This window comes from Rhinatrema bivittatum, chromosome 1 (genome assembly GCF_901001135.1).
Source record: "Rhinatrema bivittatum chromosome 1, aRhiBiv1.1, whole genome shotgun sequence".
Lineage (NCBI taxonomy): Eukaryota > Metazoa > Chordata > Amphibia > Gymnophiona > Rhinatrematidae > Rhinatrema > Rhinatrema bivittatum.
Window position 1 is genome coordinate 216,011,464 of NC_042615.1, and position 18,192 is coordinate 216,029,655.

The 18,192-nt window shown below is 43.1% G+C and overlaps 1 protein-coding gene and 1 long non-coding RNA gene across 2 annotated transcripts in view; one reads left to right on the forward strand and one right to left on the reverse strand.

Moving 5' to 3' along the window:
• The window catches only part of SH3TC1 (SH3 domain and tetratricopeptide repeats 1), a 140,027-nt gene extending 135,076 nt beyond the window's left edge, over nucleotides 1-4,951 (forward strand). Inside the window, 2 exon segments of the mRNA XM_029591728.1 lie at nucleotides 891-1,087; nucleotides 2,180-4,951. Of these exon segments, the coding sequence (XP_029447588.1) occupies nucleotides 891-1,087; nucleotides 2,180-2,443 (461 nt within the window). The 3' untranslated portion in view covers nucleotides 2,444-4,951.
• Nucleotides 1-16,656, reverse strand: part of LOC115085561 — a 35,798-nt gene extending 19,142 nt beyond the window's left edge. The window contains exons 1-2 of the long non-coding RNA XR_003854896.1: nucleotides 16,490-16,656; nucleotides 6,486-6,609 (exon numbers count right to left, since the gene is read on the reverse strand). This is a non-coding gene — a long non-coding RNA (uncharacterized LOC115085561). The remainder of the gene's footprint in view (nucleotides 1-6,485; nucleotides 6,610-16,489) is intronic.
• Between the last annotated feature and the right edge of the window lie 1,536 nt (nucleotides 16,657-18,192).

Here is an 18,192-nt window from a genome sequence, read left to right on the forward strand (position 1 = left end):
CCTGCAAAAGTCTTTTTGTATGTAGTGTAGCATTGCGAACTTAGTTAAGGACCTGCTTGGAATGATTTAGTATTACAGCAGCAGCTCATTAACTTTTAATTTGCTTAAAATTTCACAAGAGTAAACCTGTGCATGTAAGTTTACTACATGCAAAACCAAAAAGATTTGTAAAGTGTGTTGCATGTAAAAATGGAAACTTGTGCGCTTACACGCAAGCTAGAGGCACAAGTTGCTGTTTTTACACACAAAGCTGACTTTGAGAGATTCGGCACACCTTACTACATTCGCCACTCTGTGATATGTATGGCAAGTGACTCCACAGTCCTGTGCCCTGCCTTTCTGAATTGAGGAGTGGTAAAGCTATACCTTTCCTCTTCACAGGCTGCCATGCAGTGTGCCAGGAATAAAGTCAACCACCAAGATCATTCAGCATGCAGGTGGCTGTACGTACATTCCTGAAGTGCTTGGATATAAGGCACTACAGAATTTTCAAAGGAGTTAAGTGTGTAAAAGTAGCATATATCATAGAAATTTTCAAAAGCCCAATAAATGTAAAACCTTTTGAAAATTACCTCCTATGATTTTAATAATACTACTTGTAACAATAACATTGCTGGTGTTTAACCTGGTGGGGCTCACAAAGATTGCTCTTTCCACAAAATCTCAGTGTGTAGGGTTAGGTGGGCGGTGCATGCATGCTGTGTATATTTAAATGAATGTTATAAAAGGGTGAGTGGAATAATAAGAGAAGATATAGAATAGAAAAGGGAAAAAAAACCTAATAAAGAGAATAGATAAGGAAAAAATAAACAGTACAGCATAATCTACCAATACGAAATTCCAAACATATTTTAGTTACTTTTATTCTATTTTGGATATGTTCTCCTCAGGTAATCAACTGAATGAACGAGTTGCATACCACAGACTAGCTGGCATTTACCATCGCCTGGGTCAGTGTGAACTTGCCGAACATTTTTACCTAAAGGCCCTCTCCCTTTGCTCTTCTCCTCTGGAATTTGATGAAGAAGCAGTGTACTATGTGAAGGTGTACTTAACCCTAGGGGACATTATATTCTATGATCTCAAGGTAAGAAATATAATAACACAACAGATTTCTTTTTAGGCTCCCGAATTGTAGTAGGAAATATTGCCATAGAACCATGTGCCATTCCTAATAGATACCTAGGGACCTTCATTTTCAGGTTTTATTTTACTTTTCCTGGGAATTTGGCAGTGCCAAATAAAAATGGGGGGAAAAAAATGACAAACGTTTTCCATTGGTTTTTCTCCCATGTTCATTTGCTATAATAAACAACAATAAATTCCCAAGAGAAAAAACCCAAAACTGAAAATGAAGGTCCCTATATATACAGTATAGAAAGAGAAATGTTTTGGGACAAGTTATTCTGCAAACATTTGCACTTAGCTGTTCATAAGCATGAAATGGCTGGAAGCAAAAACACATTTATTGAATTACCAATTCATCATTCGATAGTGCACCCCCCCTCCCTCCTCCCCTTCCTGCAGAACTCTGCGTCTGTGTGGAATGAAGACATTCTGCAGTAGGACCGAAACCAGACTGAGATCACACAGGGTAGACTGGGAGCAAACTGCAACATTTTGCAACCATGCTAGTGTTTCTACTTTCCTGACGTCTTCATTCTCTGTTGGTGCTGTTTAAACAACAGGAAGGCAAGACGTTAATATCGTCGATGCTGGTGTAGATTTCAAAAGCCTGGTAAACCTAGAAGCTCTACAGCAGAGTGTTTACACATGGTGGGAGAGGATGGGAGAAGATATGTTATTATAACTCATAACTGGCAAAAGCTGCACATTCTTGTGCTTCAGTAGATGTTAGAATCCTGGATCTTTTAGTATTTTTACAATACACACACACACAGAATTACCCTGTTAAGCCACTATGTCTGGGACTTTATGTGCAGAGCTGGGGTTTTTTTTTGCTTTTACAAGTGGGATGCTGGTCAGAGGATTTTAATTTCAAAATAAGCAACAAGGGAGCAGTGATGGAGCTACATTGATGGCAGAAGCATACAGTTAAAAAAGATTCTAGAAAATCAAGGGCATATTTGTCTTTTCCCTCAATGGAACTGCAGTATTACGTCAAACCAAAGCTAGTTTTTCTGTATTCCATGATAATAGGATAATTGTCTTGTTCCAGGATCCATTTGATGCCGCAGGATACTACCATTTGGCCCTTGCAGCCGCAATGGACCTGGGCGACAAAAAGGCTCAACTGAAGATTTACACGAGGCTTGCTATTATCTACCACAACTTCCTCGTAGACCGGGAACTGTCTCTCTTCTTCTACCAGAAAGCAAGAACCTTTGCGTCAGAGCTGAATGTTCGCAGAATAAACCTATCGCCAGAACAGTTTTATCATACCACCTCATGGATCCCTTTCCACACTATCACAGAAAAATGACTTCAAACTGCAGAAACTCTTCCCCACCTTTTTAGAGTAGCAGAATATGGTCTTGTTATTACATTGGGGGGGGGGGGGGTGGAATTTTATATAGTGTTGGGTGTCTTGACATCTCAGGCAAGGGTTCGGGTGAAATTTGTTTTTGGAAAGTAAAATACAATTCCAGGTATCCAAATTCCAAAGGTTGCTTATAATGCCCAAACCCCAAATAACATAACACAAAAAAAATGTACAGGTCAATTATTTCTTGTGAGCTGTGAAACAACCTCCAAGTGGAGGTTCCCTGAAGCATATTTAGCCCTCATTTTAAGCAACAGATTTAAATTAAAACATTTATGCCTGTAGATAGTTTTGTGCTAAATGCTGATATTCTTCTGCATTACAAAAGAGACTTTAAGAATTACTGAGTATACTAACAAATGGAAAAGTATGTGTTAATAAAATCTTTAAATGTATATTGCTGCTATTTTTTAATGTATTCCTTTCTCCAAAGATGAAATCAGAGTAGTGATGTTAAAAAAGATATAGATTTTTTTTACACTATATCAACTTTTAGAATATGTCTATTTTTGCTTACTAGACTGAATCTAAATGAACTGTTGGAAACATGGCCTATAACTGGAAACAGTTATAGGCATCATGCGATTAATTATCAAACCTAAACCATTTTTGTACCATAGTGGTATTTTATGCACTCAGAAAACAGGAGTTTTATCTTACACATACAGATAGAGGCCGATATTAAATGGCTTATCTGGCTATATTCTAACTGGATAATAAGATATCCAGCTACAATTTAGCCGGATAAGATGGGGTCATTTCTGGGGCAGGAGGTAGGCGTTCCGTGACGGAACGGAGTATGCCGGATAGATTAGCCTATCTAGTTAACTCTGGCCGTGCCATAGGGTTGGTCTAAAGTTAGCTGGATATACATTTCCCGGTTAAGTTAGCCATATAGGTGTATCTGGCTAACCTAACTCGCTGCTCTGTGGTTAAATATTGGCCCCATGAACCTTCAAACAGCATCAATAGACCCAAATACTCAAAAAGTGCTGAAGTAGGAAAGTAAACGGCCACAGTCTCTATCCTTAAAATTGAACCAGTGTTTTGAAGAATAGAAAGAACGTGTGAGAATTCATCAGCACACAGAGGGAAAGAAGCAACAGATTTTGCAAAACAAGAGAAAAATCTCCTTAAAGCACTGAATTAGCAAACAAGGATAAATAAGTGGCAAATGCACAAATACAGCAGGAAATATAGAGTTAGTTTAGCAGCCATATAGGTCAAAACCTGACACAAGACTGGCTATAGAGCTGTGAACTTAAACCTAATGATGAGAAGCTTGATAACTTCAGTACAAAGTAGTGGATGATCTATGGACTAAATGGTTTGCAGAAAGCATAGAAAACACAGCAAAATGGACACATGCAGATTCTGGAGCAGAGATCTAGAAATAGTTACCCATCTTGTTGCTGCCTTACAAAGGCATATAAAGGTAGTTTAGGGAAATCACAAATATTTACCTCCTTTTGGGGATTACAGTGCACCAGATGGTTTGGGTGGGGAGACCCTATCCCTATCATGTTGGATATGTTTGGGAAATGGTTTTATACTGCACTACTGCTCAAAGACCACAGGATTGCACTTTAGATGTGTGAGCACTGTAGTATAATCTGATAACGTTCTTTGGAGAAAATAGGCTGTATGTTTCCTTAAAAGTTTGGGATTTTATGATTGGGTGATAACTGTTTAGTAGTGGGATCTATAAGGGTAGGAATTTTTGGTGGATTTTTGCACTTTTGGTTCCTACCCTTTCCAGTTGGGTGGGGAACAGGGACCTCCAGATATGTGATCTGCTAGAGTAGCCAGGCCCCGACCACCTTCCCAAATGGTGGTCGGGTCCTGCAGGGGCTCTCCCTCTCAAGGGTAGAGGCCCATGGCCATGGAACAGCATGCGTGGGTAGTTTCCTCCTCCCGAGCAACAGACCTGGGGGTAAAGGAAAGGAGAGGCCATTTCACCTTCTGAGTAAAATGCTGGGTATTCTGGCATGAGGGATTCCCAGAAGATGGAGTCTCCCAGAGTGTCACTTGGAGTGCAGTGGTTCAGGGAACCTGCACCAGGGAAAGGTGTTGTGGAGATCTTTAAGGAAGGTCGAAGACCATGGACGTGTGAGTAGCTTGTGCAAATGTGATTTGTATTGGGTCCGTTTTGGACATGAATTTTGATATGCGTACACTGAAGTGTAAATCCCATTCCTTACATAGAGTTTAGATTGAAGAGAGTTGAAATGCAGTTTGGATTAACAGTCATGTTTGGTCCAAAGTCAAATTGTAATGATATAATCAGGAATGTGCTTATTATGTTCCCAGAAGGATTTGGCTAATATATGTGAGTTGCCCGACTACAAGATCCATGAAATTCTGATTTATTCATTGGTTACATAGTTTCATATCCATGTATATAGTTGTTGGCTGGCTCATCCAGTGAATAAAGTTCAAGTTTGGTATTTGAAATGTGGTGTCAGTTTCACTTCTTCAGCCAGCACTATTGGAATGCATGGGGACAGAGATTCCTGGAATGGAGTTGATGGGGAAGCTTCTGTATCCATCAGCTGTAAGACTAATTGGGGATATTCATGCTGATATCACACAAGTCCTCTTAAGAACATAAGAAATTGCCATGCTGGGTCAGACCAAGGGTCCATCAAGCCCAGCATCCTGTTTCCAACAGAGGCCAAACCAGGCCACAAGAACCCGGCAAGTACCCAAACACCAAGAAGATCCCATGCTACTGATGCCAGTAATCACTTAACAACAACCAAATCTCGTTCCCTTTTTCAAAGATCATTAACAACCAACCATCAAGGGAACTCCCTGATGTGTGGTGATATGCAGTCGCTATGTCTAAGACAACCAACTTTGTGATTATCTCAATGGGTAGCTCCTGTGTTTATTCTTCAAATACTTTATTGTATACGTTTTTCAAATTTTTTACTTCCATGTGCTTAGTATCTTCTCCCTGGCAGATGGCCTGACCCTCCCTAAGCGTTCTCGTTTTTTGTGAGTACTTATCGGTTTCTTTTGATCTAGATAGATCCCTGCCACTTCTGTGGGGTCGGGACCGCCTGCCCGACATCGGCCATGTTTCAGCAGTTGTCTGCCTGCTTCAGGGACTTTGGGGGAATTTTCTTTTTGTCCACCGTGTGGTTTCAAAATTCTAAAGCACATATCTTTTAAAAGGTATAACAAACAATCAATCTTGTACTTATGTATCATATGTATTGCACCACTGATAGAGTTTTTTATCTACTTACAATTTTTCTTTAAAAATCATTCTCGTGAGCAGCGCCTTCATGGTGTAGTCCGGCGTTTCTCTCTACCCGGTTCACTTTTAAACTACCCTGGGCCAATCACTACTACCCTATCCAGATCGAGGCTGAGAGCACACTTGGGTGCCTCATAGATGTTTCTGTGTGCACCCTCCCATGTTATACCTTTAAATATATCTCACGGCATTTTGTGTTTGTGTCCGATGATGATCACTTTTGCTGCTTGCACTTAACACCATGTTTTATTGTGTTAATTTTTAATTTTTATTTGCCTGTCATTGTGATTTTTATATTCGTTGAATTGTCGGACCTGATGGGGAACTGTTGCTTATGCTGCCATATTTCTAAGCTGAGGCTATTGGACCTGATCGGCAGCAATTGTTTTCTTCGATATTGACTATTACATCCTCTGTGCTAATGGAAACCTACTATTCTTGCTGTTTTTGTGACCTATCATTGTTGTAGTTTTTTGGATCTAATGAAAAACTAACCCTTTCGCAATCGTCTCTGTGTGTTAGGACTATTAGATCTAATGGATCGCTATTTCTTCATCTGTGTTTGTTGTTACAGTACGCAACAAGTATCAGTTTTGGACATTAAAATTAGATTGGATCAAGGAGTGTTCATTTTTTCCATATTTTGAAAACCCACGGATCGGAACATGCTTTTACATTATTCATTCTTTCATCCGAGCCATCTGAGAGACAACTTACCAGTAGGACAATTTCTCCGTCTCAGGAGACTATGTTCCACAGTAGAAGAGTTCCAAATTCAAGCAGAAGATATGAAAAACAGATTCCTTCAGCGGGGATATCTTACTATGGTCATCAAGAAAGCCTACAAAAGAATCAGATGGGTGAACAGGGATTTATTATTACAACAGAAAACAGATCAACCAAACGACCGGATAATGTGTGTTGCCTTTTACACCACACACGCACCACCTTAAGGCAAGCATTCTAAAATACTGGTCCCTTCTACAGATATACCCCATTTTTCAAGAAAAACCAATCTTTGCTCTCACCAGGGCTAGAAATTTGAGAGATTCAGTAGTACACTCTTAACTTATTGACCTTAGAAGAACAAGGAGGTTAACCTATGGCGGGACAGATTAGATGTGGAAAATGCAGTGCATGTGCACACATGTACACGGGGATGCATTTGGAAATTCCTGGACGTAAAAGATTCTATTTTCAAAATCAATTTTTATGTGAATCGATGAATATGGTATATTCACTCTGGTGCCCCTGTAATAAAGTCTAGATAGAGAAAACCACACGCAAGATAAAAACAAGGATACATGAGCATCTCAGCCGCCTTAAACATCAGAAAGAAGGGGCCCCAGTAGTAGAGCACTGGCAAGCAGCCGGACATCAAGCCCAGGAATTGACAGTGGCTGTTATCTTCCAAGTGAAACAACATCCACGAGGAGGGGACTTAAATTTAAGATTGACACAAATAAAACAACAATTCATCTACACATGGAATATAGTCATCCCTTGGGGTCTTAACCATGAAATAGACTGGTCAATCTTTTAAAGCCCGCTGAGATCCTTTTTGAACTTTTAAATCATCTTGGGCCCACTAGAGGTAATACAGCGGGCACTAAAAATGAAGATAGTGAGAACAGCAGTTTCCCTCAGGTTTGATATACTAAGAACAGAGATCGCAATGACAAACACAGAAGAAGAAATAGCGATCCATTAGATCTAATAGTCCTAACACACAGAGATGATAACGAAAGGGATAGTTTTTCATTAGATCCAAAAAACTACAATAATGATAGGTCACAAACACAACAAGAATAGTAGGTTTCCATTAGCACAGAGGACGTAATAGTCAATATAGAAGAAACCATAGCTGCCGATCAGGTCCAATAGCCTCAGCTTAGAAATATGGCAGCATAAGCAACAGTTCCCCATCAGGTCCGACGATTCAACGAATATAAAAATCACAATGACAGGCAAATAAAAATTAAAAATTAACACAATAAAACATGGTGTTAAGTGCAAGCAGCAAAAGCGATCATCATCGGACACATCCCAAGCCCCCCAAGCCCCCCTCTTGCACCCCATTATCTCAAAAACTCTAAAGTCAGCAGTCAGAAGGGCCCAGGCTCGGTTGGCACCATTTTCCAAAGTGGTTCCGATCTGACCCAGCCCCAGTCACATGACTGGAGCAAGGTTTGGGCACTGAGAAGTGCAGGGGTCACACTCAGTCCTTGGGTTAAGCCCTTGCCCAGCCAGAAGTCCCAGGCCATGGATTCTCTGAAAGGAAGGAGGGGGTGGCCCTTGCTCTCTAAGCTGTGGATGGGAGTAGGTGCCAAACAATAGGACGGGGCACTCTAGATTGGTGTTCCAAAATTACATTTTACAACAGATCTTCCAAGGTAAATGAACTGGTATCATACATACTTGAATCTGGTTTTATCCATTTCCCAATGATATTCTCAAACTGCTCCTCTGTCTGTGAAAGTTTCCTATAGTATTGGGGTCCTGAAATGGTCTCACCCTCCAAGGCATGGAAAGGCAAGTATCCCAGGTGGGCCAGGAGTCTACTAGATGAAGTGGATTTCACTTACTAGACAAAAACTGAGGCCCAGATGTACATCAGAATCTTCAAATTCCCAAATCTCTTCTCTTCTTCCAGGACAGAAACACTGGTAGCCTTCTCCAACTGAACAAAATGTCTTAGTCTTGCTTTTCTTCTCCCAGTGATAACTTGGGATCACTCTTCTCTTTTTCCCCCACTTATGCAGGAATGGCAGCAGCAAACGTCCCCTCGAAACAAAAGATGAAAATACTTAGCCGCTCAGAACAGAATCATCACTGTCCATTCACTGGGTGTGAAATGAGACAGCAAATCTTCTTTCAGCTTGATCCTTCCCAGGGTCAAGAGGAATTTCCCTCCCTGAAAAAGGACCATGGGATTAGCAAAACACCAAAAAAAATAAAATAAAAATCCAAAATATCCTTAAGTAAAAACACAAAACCTTAAGGCAACTGCAGACCAGAGAGATTGACTGCCTTTTTCCTAACACTGGGAACATAGGTCATGAGGTCTGGCCCTCAAGAGATAGGGGACCAAAGAGAATTTACAATACTTTTCCTTCTAATTTCAAACAAAAATGCCATACCAAACTCCCTCTCTGCCGGCCTTTGAGCAGAAAGAAGCTCATCATTCCAGACAACTTCACAGGGAGAGCTGTGAGAAATTGCTTGCTCCCCTCCTAATCCCATGTCCTAGTCTAGGGTCATCTAGTGGAGAACTCAGGGGGATCGCTATAGACCGGATTTTGTTCTAGGAAACAACCAGATAGGTTGAATATAGCTGCAAATACGAACCACATCCAGTCTGCCCAATTTGCTTTCTTCTTCATTGCCATAGGCCACAGTTGATCTCTGACTTTCACTTCTGTGCAACTAATGATCATCTGGGCCTGTCTCATACTTTTGTGAATTCTGTTACTGTTTTTGCTTCCATCCTCTTCGCTTGAAGGCTGTCCCATGCATTCACTACAGTTTCCATGAAGAAATATTTTCTAACATTGCTACTGATTCTACCCCCGATATATAAGAACATAAGAAATTGCCATGCTGGGTCAGACCAAGGGTCCATCAAGCTCAGCATCCTGTTTCCAACAGAGGCTAAACAGGCCACAAGAACGTGGCAATTACCCAAACATTAAGAAGATCCCATGCTATTGATTCAATTAATAGCAATGGCTATTGCCTAAGTAAACTTGATTAATAGCAGTTAATGGACTTCTCCTCCAAGAACGTATCCAAACCTTTTTTGAACCCAGCTACACTAAGGGGTGGATTTTAAATGCCCTGCAGGCGTAAATCCGGCTGGATTTACGCGCGCAGGGCCCTCGCTCGCCCAGATGCCTATTTTGCATAGGCCGCTGGCGCGCACAGAGCCCCGGGACACGCGTAAGTCCCGGGGCTTTGTAAAAGGGGCGAGCCGGGGGCGTGGCCGGAGTGACGCGGCATTTCGGGGGCGGTGACGTGGGCGTGGTTTCGGCCCGGGGCGTTCCGAGGGCGTGGCCGCGGCCTCCGGACCAGCCCCCAGGACCGGAACACGGAGCGGGGCTGCCGGCCGGCGCGCGCAAAGTTACGCCTGCTGAAAGCAGGCGTAACTTTGCCGACAAAGGTAGGGGGGGGGGGTTTAGATAGGGCTGGGTGGGTTAGGTAGGGGAAGGGAGGGGAAGGTGGGGGGAGGGCGAAGGAAAGTTCCCTCCGAGGCCGCTCCGAAATCGGAGCGGCCTCGGAGGGAACAGGCAGCGTGCGCTGGGCTCGGCGCGTGCAGGTTGCACAAATGTGCAGCCCCTTGTGCGCGCCGACCCCGGATTTTATAAGATACGTGCGGCTACGCGCGTATCTTATAAAATCCAGTGTACTTTTGATCATGCCTGGTGCGCAAACAAAAGTACGCGATCGCGCAAATTTTTAAAATCTACCCCTAACTGTACTAACCACATCCTCTGGCAACAAATTCCAGAGCTTTATTGTGCATTGAGTGAAAAAGAATTTTCTATGATTAGTCTTAAATGTACTACTTGCTAACTTCATGGAATGCCCCCTAGTCTTTCTATTTTCAAAAGTATAAATAACCGATTCACATCTACTCATTCAAGACCTCTCATGATCTTAAAGACCTCTATCATATCCCCCCTCAGCCGTCTCTTCTCCAAGCTGAATAGCCCTAACCTCTTCAGCCTTTCCTCGTAGGGGAGCTGTTCCATCCCCTTTATCATTTTGGTTGCCCTTCTCTGTACCTTCTCCATGAATTAGCAAAAGGTTAAAAGTATTGTATGTGAGAGCTGACATATAGAGATTTTCAAAATTAATAGACTCCATGGGCCGGATTTTAATGGGTACGCGTGGGCGAAGACTTGTGCACGCCGGGTTGCGCGCACAAATCTATGCCCAATATTATAACATGTGCGCAGCCGCACACATGTTATAAAATCCAGGGTCGGAGCATGCAAGGGGATGCACACTAGTGCACCTTGCATGTGCCGAACCCTAGGGGAGCCCCGATGGCTTTCCCCGTTCCCTCCAAGGCCACTCTGAAATCGGAGCGGCCTTGGAGGGAACTTTCCTTCAGCCCTCCCCACCTTCCCCCTCCCTTCCCCTATCTAACCTGCCCCCCAGCCCTACCTAAAACCTCCCCCTACCTTTATTTTGTTAGTTGTGACTGCCTCTGGGCAGGCATAGGTTGCGCACACCAGGCCCAGCAGCAGTGGAGAGGCCTCTGGCCACGCCCACACCCCACTCCCGGACCGCCCCACCCATTTTTCAAGCCCCGGGACGTACGCACATCCCAGGGCTTGCTTATTTATTTATTTATTTATTTATTTTTAGCTTTTATATACCGATCTTCTTGCATTGGATACAAATCAAACCGGTTTATAGTGAACAATAAAACTTGCCTGTGGGCTTTACATAGAACAAGAAACATCTTTTTAAGTAACATAGTATGAAAATTAAATAACAACTTAAACAAATTGAAATTACATAGCAATACAGTTACAATAAACGATTGATCCAATTACTTGGGCTTGGTTGCATTAAGGGTGAGAGGAAGAAAGATGAGGTGCAAAGGGCTTGAAAAGAACGAAAGACATGGGGAACAAGACCAAAGGGTATCTGTAGCTCTCATAGAGGGAATGTGTGTTTAGAGTAGAGATGTGAATCGTGTCCTCGATCGTCTTAACGATCGATTTCGGCTGGGAGGGGGAGGGAATCGTATTGTTGCCGTTTGGGTGTTTAAAGTATCGTGAAAATTGTGAGCCGGCACACTAAAACCCCCTAAAACCCACCCCCGACCCTTTAAATTAAATCCCCCACCCTCCCGAACCCCCCCCAAATGCCTTAAATTACCTGGGGGTCCAGCGGCGGTCCGGAACGGCAGCGGTCCGGAACGGCCTCCTGCAATTGAATCGTGTTGTCTTCAGCCGGCGCCATTTTTCAAAATGGCGGCGCAAAATGGCGGCGGCCATAGACCAACACGATTCGACTGCAGGAGGTCGTTCCGGACCCCCGCTGGACTTTTGGCAAGTCTTGTGGGGGTCAGGAGGCCCCCCCAAGCTGGCCAAAAGTCCCTGGGGGTCCAGCGGGGGTCCGGAAAACGATCTCCTGCCGCGAATCGTTTTCCGTACGGAAAATGGCGCCGGCAGGAGATCGACTGCAGGAGGTCGTTCAGCGGGGGTTCCGGAGGGTGGGGTCGAATCGTGTTGGTCTATGGCCGCCGCCATTTTGCACCGCCATTTTGAAAAATGGCGCCGGCTGAAGACAACACGATTCAATTGCAGGAGGCCGTTCCGGAGCGCTGCCGTTCCGGACCACCGCTGGACCCCCAGGTAATTTAAGGCATTTGGGGGGGGTTCGGGAGGGTGGGGGATTTAATTTAAAGGGTCGGGGGTGGGTTTTAGGGGGTTTTAGTGTGCCGGTTTTCCTGCCCTTCCCCTTCCCCCGATTTACGATTTTTTGACGATAAATCGGGGGAATTGGTATTGTATCGTGGCCCTAACGATTTTTGATGATTTAAAATATATCGGACGATATTTTAAATCGTCAAAAAACGATTCACATCCCTAGTTTAGAGTGAATAAGAGCGAGTTTGAAAGCGCATAGTAGCAAATCCTACTTGCGAGGAGATTGGTAAGGATATGTTGAGACTATGGTGAGAATAAATTGGTTAATATGCGGGTTCTGGAAACGCTAGTTTGAATAACCATGTTTTGAGTTTTTTCTTGAAGGAAATTGGGCAGGGGTCCTGTTGGAGGTCTGGTGGGAGAGTGTTCCATTAATTAGGACCTGCTGTGGATATGGTCCTATTCCTTAGAGATGTTTTAGCTTGAGGAACGAAAAGAGTGCCTTGGTATCGGTCTGGTGGAGTTGTTAGGGCGAAACTGGAAGGTGAGATCAATTGGGCCTAAGTTGTGTAGGGTTTTGTGCATGATGGTCAGGACTTTGTAGAGAATTCTATATTTGATATGGAGCCAGTGGAGGATTTTAGAGGATGGGCGTGATGTGATCCCTCTTTTTTGAGTTCGCTAGGATCCTGGCGGCTGAGTTCAGTAACATCTGGAGAGGCTTGATGGTGACAGCAGGGAGACCGAGCAGCAAAGAATTACAGTAATCAACTTTAGTGAGGATGATTGATTGAAGGACCAGGCGGAAATCATAAGAGTGCAGAAGGGGTTTAAGCTTTTTAAGCACTTGTAATTTGAAAAAGCACTCCTTAGTCGTATTGTTGACAAATCTTTTGAGGTTCAGCTGGTTGTCCAGGAGGACGCCTAGGTCTCTTACGTAAGACGTGTTTTTGAGGTTGTCCGGAATTGTTGAAGGGGGGGTTAGGGTGAGAGTGGCTTTCATCCTGTGGTTGATCCTCTGGGTGAATGGCTGTCTTCCTAATAAAGAGGTTTTCATCCTGGGAGATGATGAGAAATTCAGTCTTGTCTTTGTTGATGACTAGGTTAAGCTTAGCGAGGAGTGAACTGATTTCCTGAAAGCAACTGTCCCAGAAGTTAAGGGATTTTTGTAAAGACTCCTTAATAGGGATGAGGATTTGAACATCATCCCTATTATATATGTAATGCTTGATTTTCAGCTTGGTAAGGAGGAGGCAGAGAGGAAGAAGATATATGTTGAAGAGGGTTGGTGAAAGGGAAGAACCTTGCGGGACTCCCAGGTTAGATCTGATAGAATGAGATTGTTATTGATTTTTACCTTGAATGATCTATTTATTTATTTTTATTTATTTTTAATTTTTATATACCGAAGTTCTTGTGGGAATTACAAATCACTCCGGTTTACATAAAACGATGAACTGCCCAACAGCGGATGGGGGCTTTACATAGAACTGTAGAACATAAGGAACAATAAAACCGGATGTCAATTTAACATGGTAATAATAAATATAATATAATATAATATGTATATACAATTTAACTATTTAATGTAGTAGAGATGACCTGTCAAATCTACCATATAGATACAATAAGAATAATATAGTGAACTTATCTATTGCTGAGAAATGAATGGAACCAGGCGAGAGCAGTACCAGAGGTACCAATGTCCCCGTGCCGGTCTAGAAGGATTGAATGGTTGACCGTATCAAAGGCTGCAGAAAGATCAAGGAGAATGAGTAGAGATGAGAGAGATTTTGTTTGTAAACATTTTGAAAATTTAGGAGATCATGTAAGGGGGATTGTATGGCTTTATCTTCAAAAGGGAACCTTTGAACATAAAGTCATTTCCAACAGAAATAGGCATTCCAATAGGCATAGGCTCGGTGATGCTTGCGTGCATCACCGAGCCTATGCAAAATAGGCTCGGCGCGCATAACCCCCCCCCCCCCCCCCCACGCGCGTAAATCCACCTGGATTTACACGCGTAGACTTTGAAAATCTGCCCCCATTTGTTCATTTAGTTACTATTAAAAGAACAACTTAAAAACTATTCACTGATGGCAATTGCATTTTGTTAGAGGAATGTTAAGGAGGCATATAAAGGTAAAATTATCTGTGAATAATTATGCTAGAATTTACAATTTGCCTTTTTTGTAAACATCTTTTTGTATAGGATTTAGAACCAGATTCACTAAGGCTTTCTTTCCATTCCATGTCCAAGGGAAAAGACCTTGATGAATTGGGCCCTTAATGACCAAAGTTCTGTGAAAAGTAAAAAAGTGGTAAAATCTTACAAAAATAATGCTGACTTACTGGGCCAATTAAAATAACTTTCACTTATTCACAAAAAATGAAATTTTTCACAGTGTGAATAATTCACTGATGAAAAAAGACTCCACTTTTTACTTTTGACTTGAAACTTTCACATATCTCTATGCAAAGCTGAGTGCTAGGACTTACTTTCACTGGTACTGAAAGCTTCCCATTTGGTTATTAGGTACTTATCTGAAGAACAACATTCATAAGCCAGTCAAGCTCATTCTTCAAGAGATTTGTGTCATCTTCAGAACTGTAAGGGATTAATTATCATGTATATTATTGAGATGGAGCCATCAGTATACAGTTTACGACACTTTATTAGATGATTCATGAGGTTATACTGACTTACATCCTTTGCCCAGTGCATTCATATAGTAGAAAGAAAAAATAGTCATTGCTTTATCTCCATAGTTTGGAATGCCTATTTCTGTTGGAAATGACTTTATGTTCAAAGGTTCCCTTTTGAAGATAAAGTCATACAATCCCCCTTACAAGATCTCCTAAATTTTCAAAATGTTTACAAACAAAATCTCTCTCATCTCAAATAGAAAAATAGAAACATAGAAACGCGACAGCAAAAAAAGACCATAAAGCCTGTCTACTCTGCCCATCCACACCAATCAAAACAGCTTTACAATCCCTACCATTCTCTCAAAGATCCCCTTTCTCCCATGCTTTCTTGAATTCAGATACAGTTTTAGGCTTCATCACTTCTACAGAGAGGGTGTTCCATGCAGCCCCTAACCTTTCTGTAAAGAAATATTTCCTTAGATTACTCTTGAGACTACCACTTTCATCATCATTCCACAATCCTTTGTTTTAGAGCCTCCTTTCGGTTGAAAGAGACTCGCCTCCTATGCATAAAAACATTGGTGATATTGAAATGTCTCTATCATATCTTCTCTATCTCGCCTTTTCCTCTAGGGTAAACATGTTCAGATCGTTAAGTCTGTCCCATATGCTTTAGAATGAAGACTAATGATCATTTTAGTAATCACTCTCTGGACCCATTCCAACCGGTTTATATCCTTTTGAAGGCGTAATCTCCAAAATTGTACACAATATTCTAAATGAGGTCTCACCTCCCTTTTCTGTTGACCATTCCTCTCCCTATGCACCCAACCATCTTTCTGGCTTTTGCCGTCATCTTATCCACCTGTTTGGCCACCTTAAGAGCATCAGATATGATTACCCCAGATACCATTCTTCTTTCATGCTTAGAAGATTTCACCACCTATACTGTACCTCTCTCATAGGTTTTTGCAACCAGGGAGGTAATTATTAAAGGCGTAATGTGCACAAATGCAACATACTATCATAGCAATTTTCAAAACCCCATCTACGTGTCTAAAATGCATTTACATGAGCAAAACCTATTGAAAATTCAATGGCATATATTGCAACCATTTTCACAAGCCCATTTACATGTGTAAAATGCATTTACACATGTAAACCTCAATTTTAAGTGTGTAAATCCTTTTGGAAATTATCCCCTAAATGCATAACTCTGTATTAAATCTTAGCTGCCAGATTCTAGACCATTCCATGAGCTTTCCATGTTTTCCTGGCTGTCTACCCTGTTGCACAGATTTTGGTATCATCGGCAAAAAGACAAATCTTTCCCCAACAATTCTCCCATAATGCCACCCCCAAGTTTGAACTCCATTTTCCACTACTCTTTGTCACCTGCTACTCCACCAGTTTTTAACTTATTCAGTCACTGTGAGTTCATACTAAAGCCGCTCACTTATTTATTAGTCATCCTTACAGAACCAAGTCAAAGGCCTTACTGAAATTCAAGTACACTACAGCACTCTACCCTGATCCAATTCTCTGGTCACCCAATCAAAGAAATTGATCAGAATCTTCAGAAAGATCTACCTCTAGTAAAACCATGCTGTCTTGAATCATGTAATCCATTGGTTTCGGAAACTACACTATTCTCTGTTTTAGCAGCAATTCCATTAATTTGCTCACCACAGAAGTCAGACAAACCGGCCTGTAGTTCCCAGCCTCCTCCATACTTCCACATCCGCTTATCTTCAGTCCTCTGGAACTACTTTCGACTTTACAAAAGCATTGAAAAGGTTAGCTAGTGGAGAGAAATTCTCTGTTTCCTTAATACCCAAAACAACTTTTAGAATTACCTGTATGGGAAGATAAGAAAAAGATAGGAGGTCTTGAGAACCCATCCACACCAATGCAAACTCTGGATATCTTTTTTTAACCGCCTCACTTAGGTACACCTCCTTAGTTGAACTTAGTTAAGTTTTATCTCTAGTCATATATTTGCCAGATTTCTTCAGAAAACACTACTTGTAATATTACTTCCAACATTAGTGCCTTTCTGTGAAACTCAGCAGTGCTCGTTTATCAGCAGAGACTCCCTGATGAAAATGTAACAAACACAACAAAAGTTTCTTTTCATAGGATTAACTGTGGCCCCAGTTTTGGACTGAATTTTAAAAGTGTTGCTCGCACTAAAAAGCCCATGCATGCGAGTCTGTGGGCTGCGCGCGAGTGATGCGTATTTTAAAAGCTGGAAGTTACATGCATGTATATGCTTGAATGAATAACAAAAAAGGGGTGGGAAAAGGGGCACAGTTGGGAGAAGGGCGTATCTCCGTATTTTAAAACTGGAAGCCGCAGCGCGCAGCGTGCAGCGGCTTGTTAGCTGCGTGACTCTGCTGCTGCTCTTGATGAGAAGCAAGTCTGCGGATCTCGCGTTTTTGGACTTACACAACAGGGTGAGGGGTCAGGGTCAACTGTGGGGGGGGAAAGGATGAAGAACCAGAGAGGTCTGGATGAACTTTAAATTGATTGAGCAAACTGGAGGGCTAATTTGAAAAACTGGGAATGTCTCTCGCGCAAGCATGTGTTAAAATCCGCTTACATACGTGTGTTAAAGCAGGCAAAGTCCTAAGGAAGACACATAGGGGCGGATTTTCAGAGCCCTGCTCGCCTATATCCACCCAAAACCGGGCGGATTTAGGCGAGCAGGGCCCTGCGCGCCGGTGAGCCTATTTTACATAGGCTCACCGGCGCGCGCAGAGCCCCGGGACTCGCGTAAGTCCCGGGGTTCTCCGAGGGGGGCGTGTCGGGGGCGTGTCGGGGGGCGGGCCCGAACCCCGCGGCGTTTAGGGGGCGTGCCGGGAGCGTTTCGGGGGCGGACCCGGAGGCGTGGTTACGGCCCGGGGCGGCCCGGGGGCGTGGCCGCGCCCTCCGGACCCGCCCCCAGGACGCGTCCCGGCGCGCAGGAGGCCCGCTGACGCGCGGGGATTTACGCCTCCCGGAGGGAGGCGTAAATCCCCCGACAAAGGTAAGGGGGGGGCTTAGACAGGGCCGGGTGGGTGGGTTAGGTAGGGGAAGGGAGGGGAAGGTGAGGGGAGGGCAAAAGGAAGTTCCCTCCGAGGCCGCTCCGATTTCGGAGCGGCCTTGGAGGGAATGGGGGTAGGCTGCGCGGCTCGGCGCGCGCCGGCTATACAAAATCGATAGCCTTGCGCGCGCCGATCCAGGTTTTTAGCAGATACGCGCGGCTCCGCGCGTGTCTACTAAAATCCAGCGTACTTTTGTTTGCGCCTGGAGCGCAAACAAAAGTAGGCCTATTCGCGGAGTCTGAAAATCCGCCCCATAAAGTAAGTTTACTCAAGTAACCTCTTAAAACTAAGAGCATACTTATG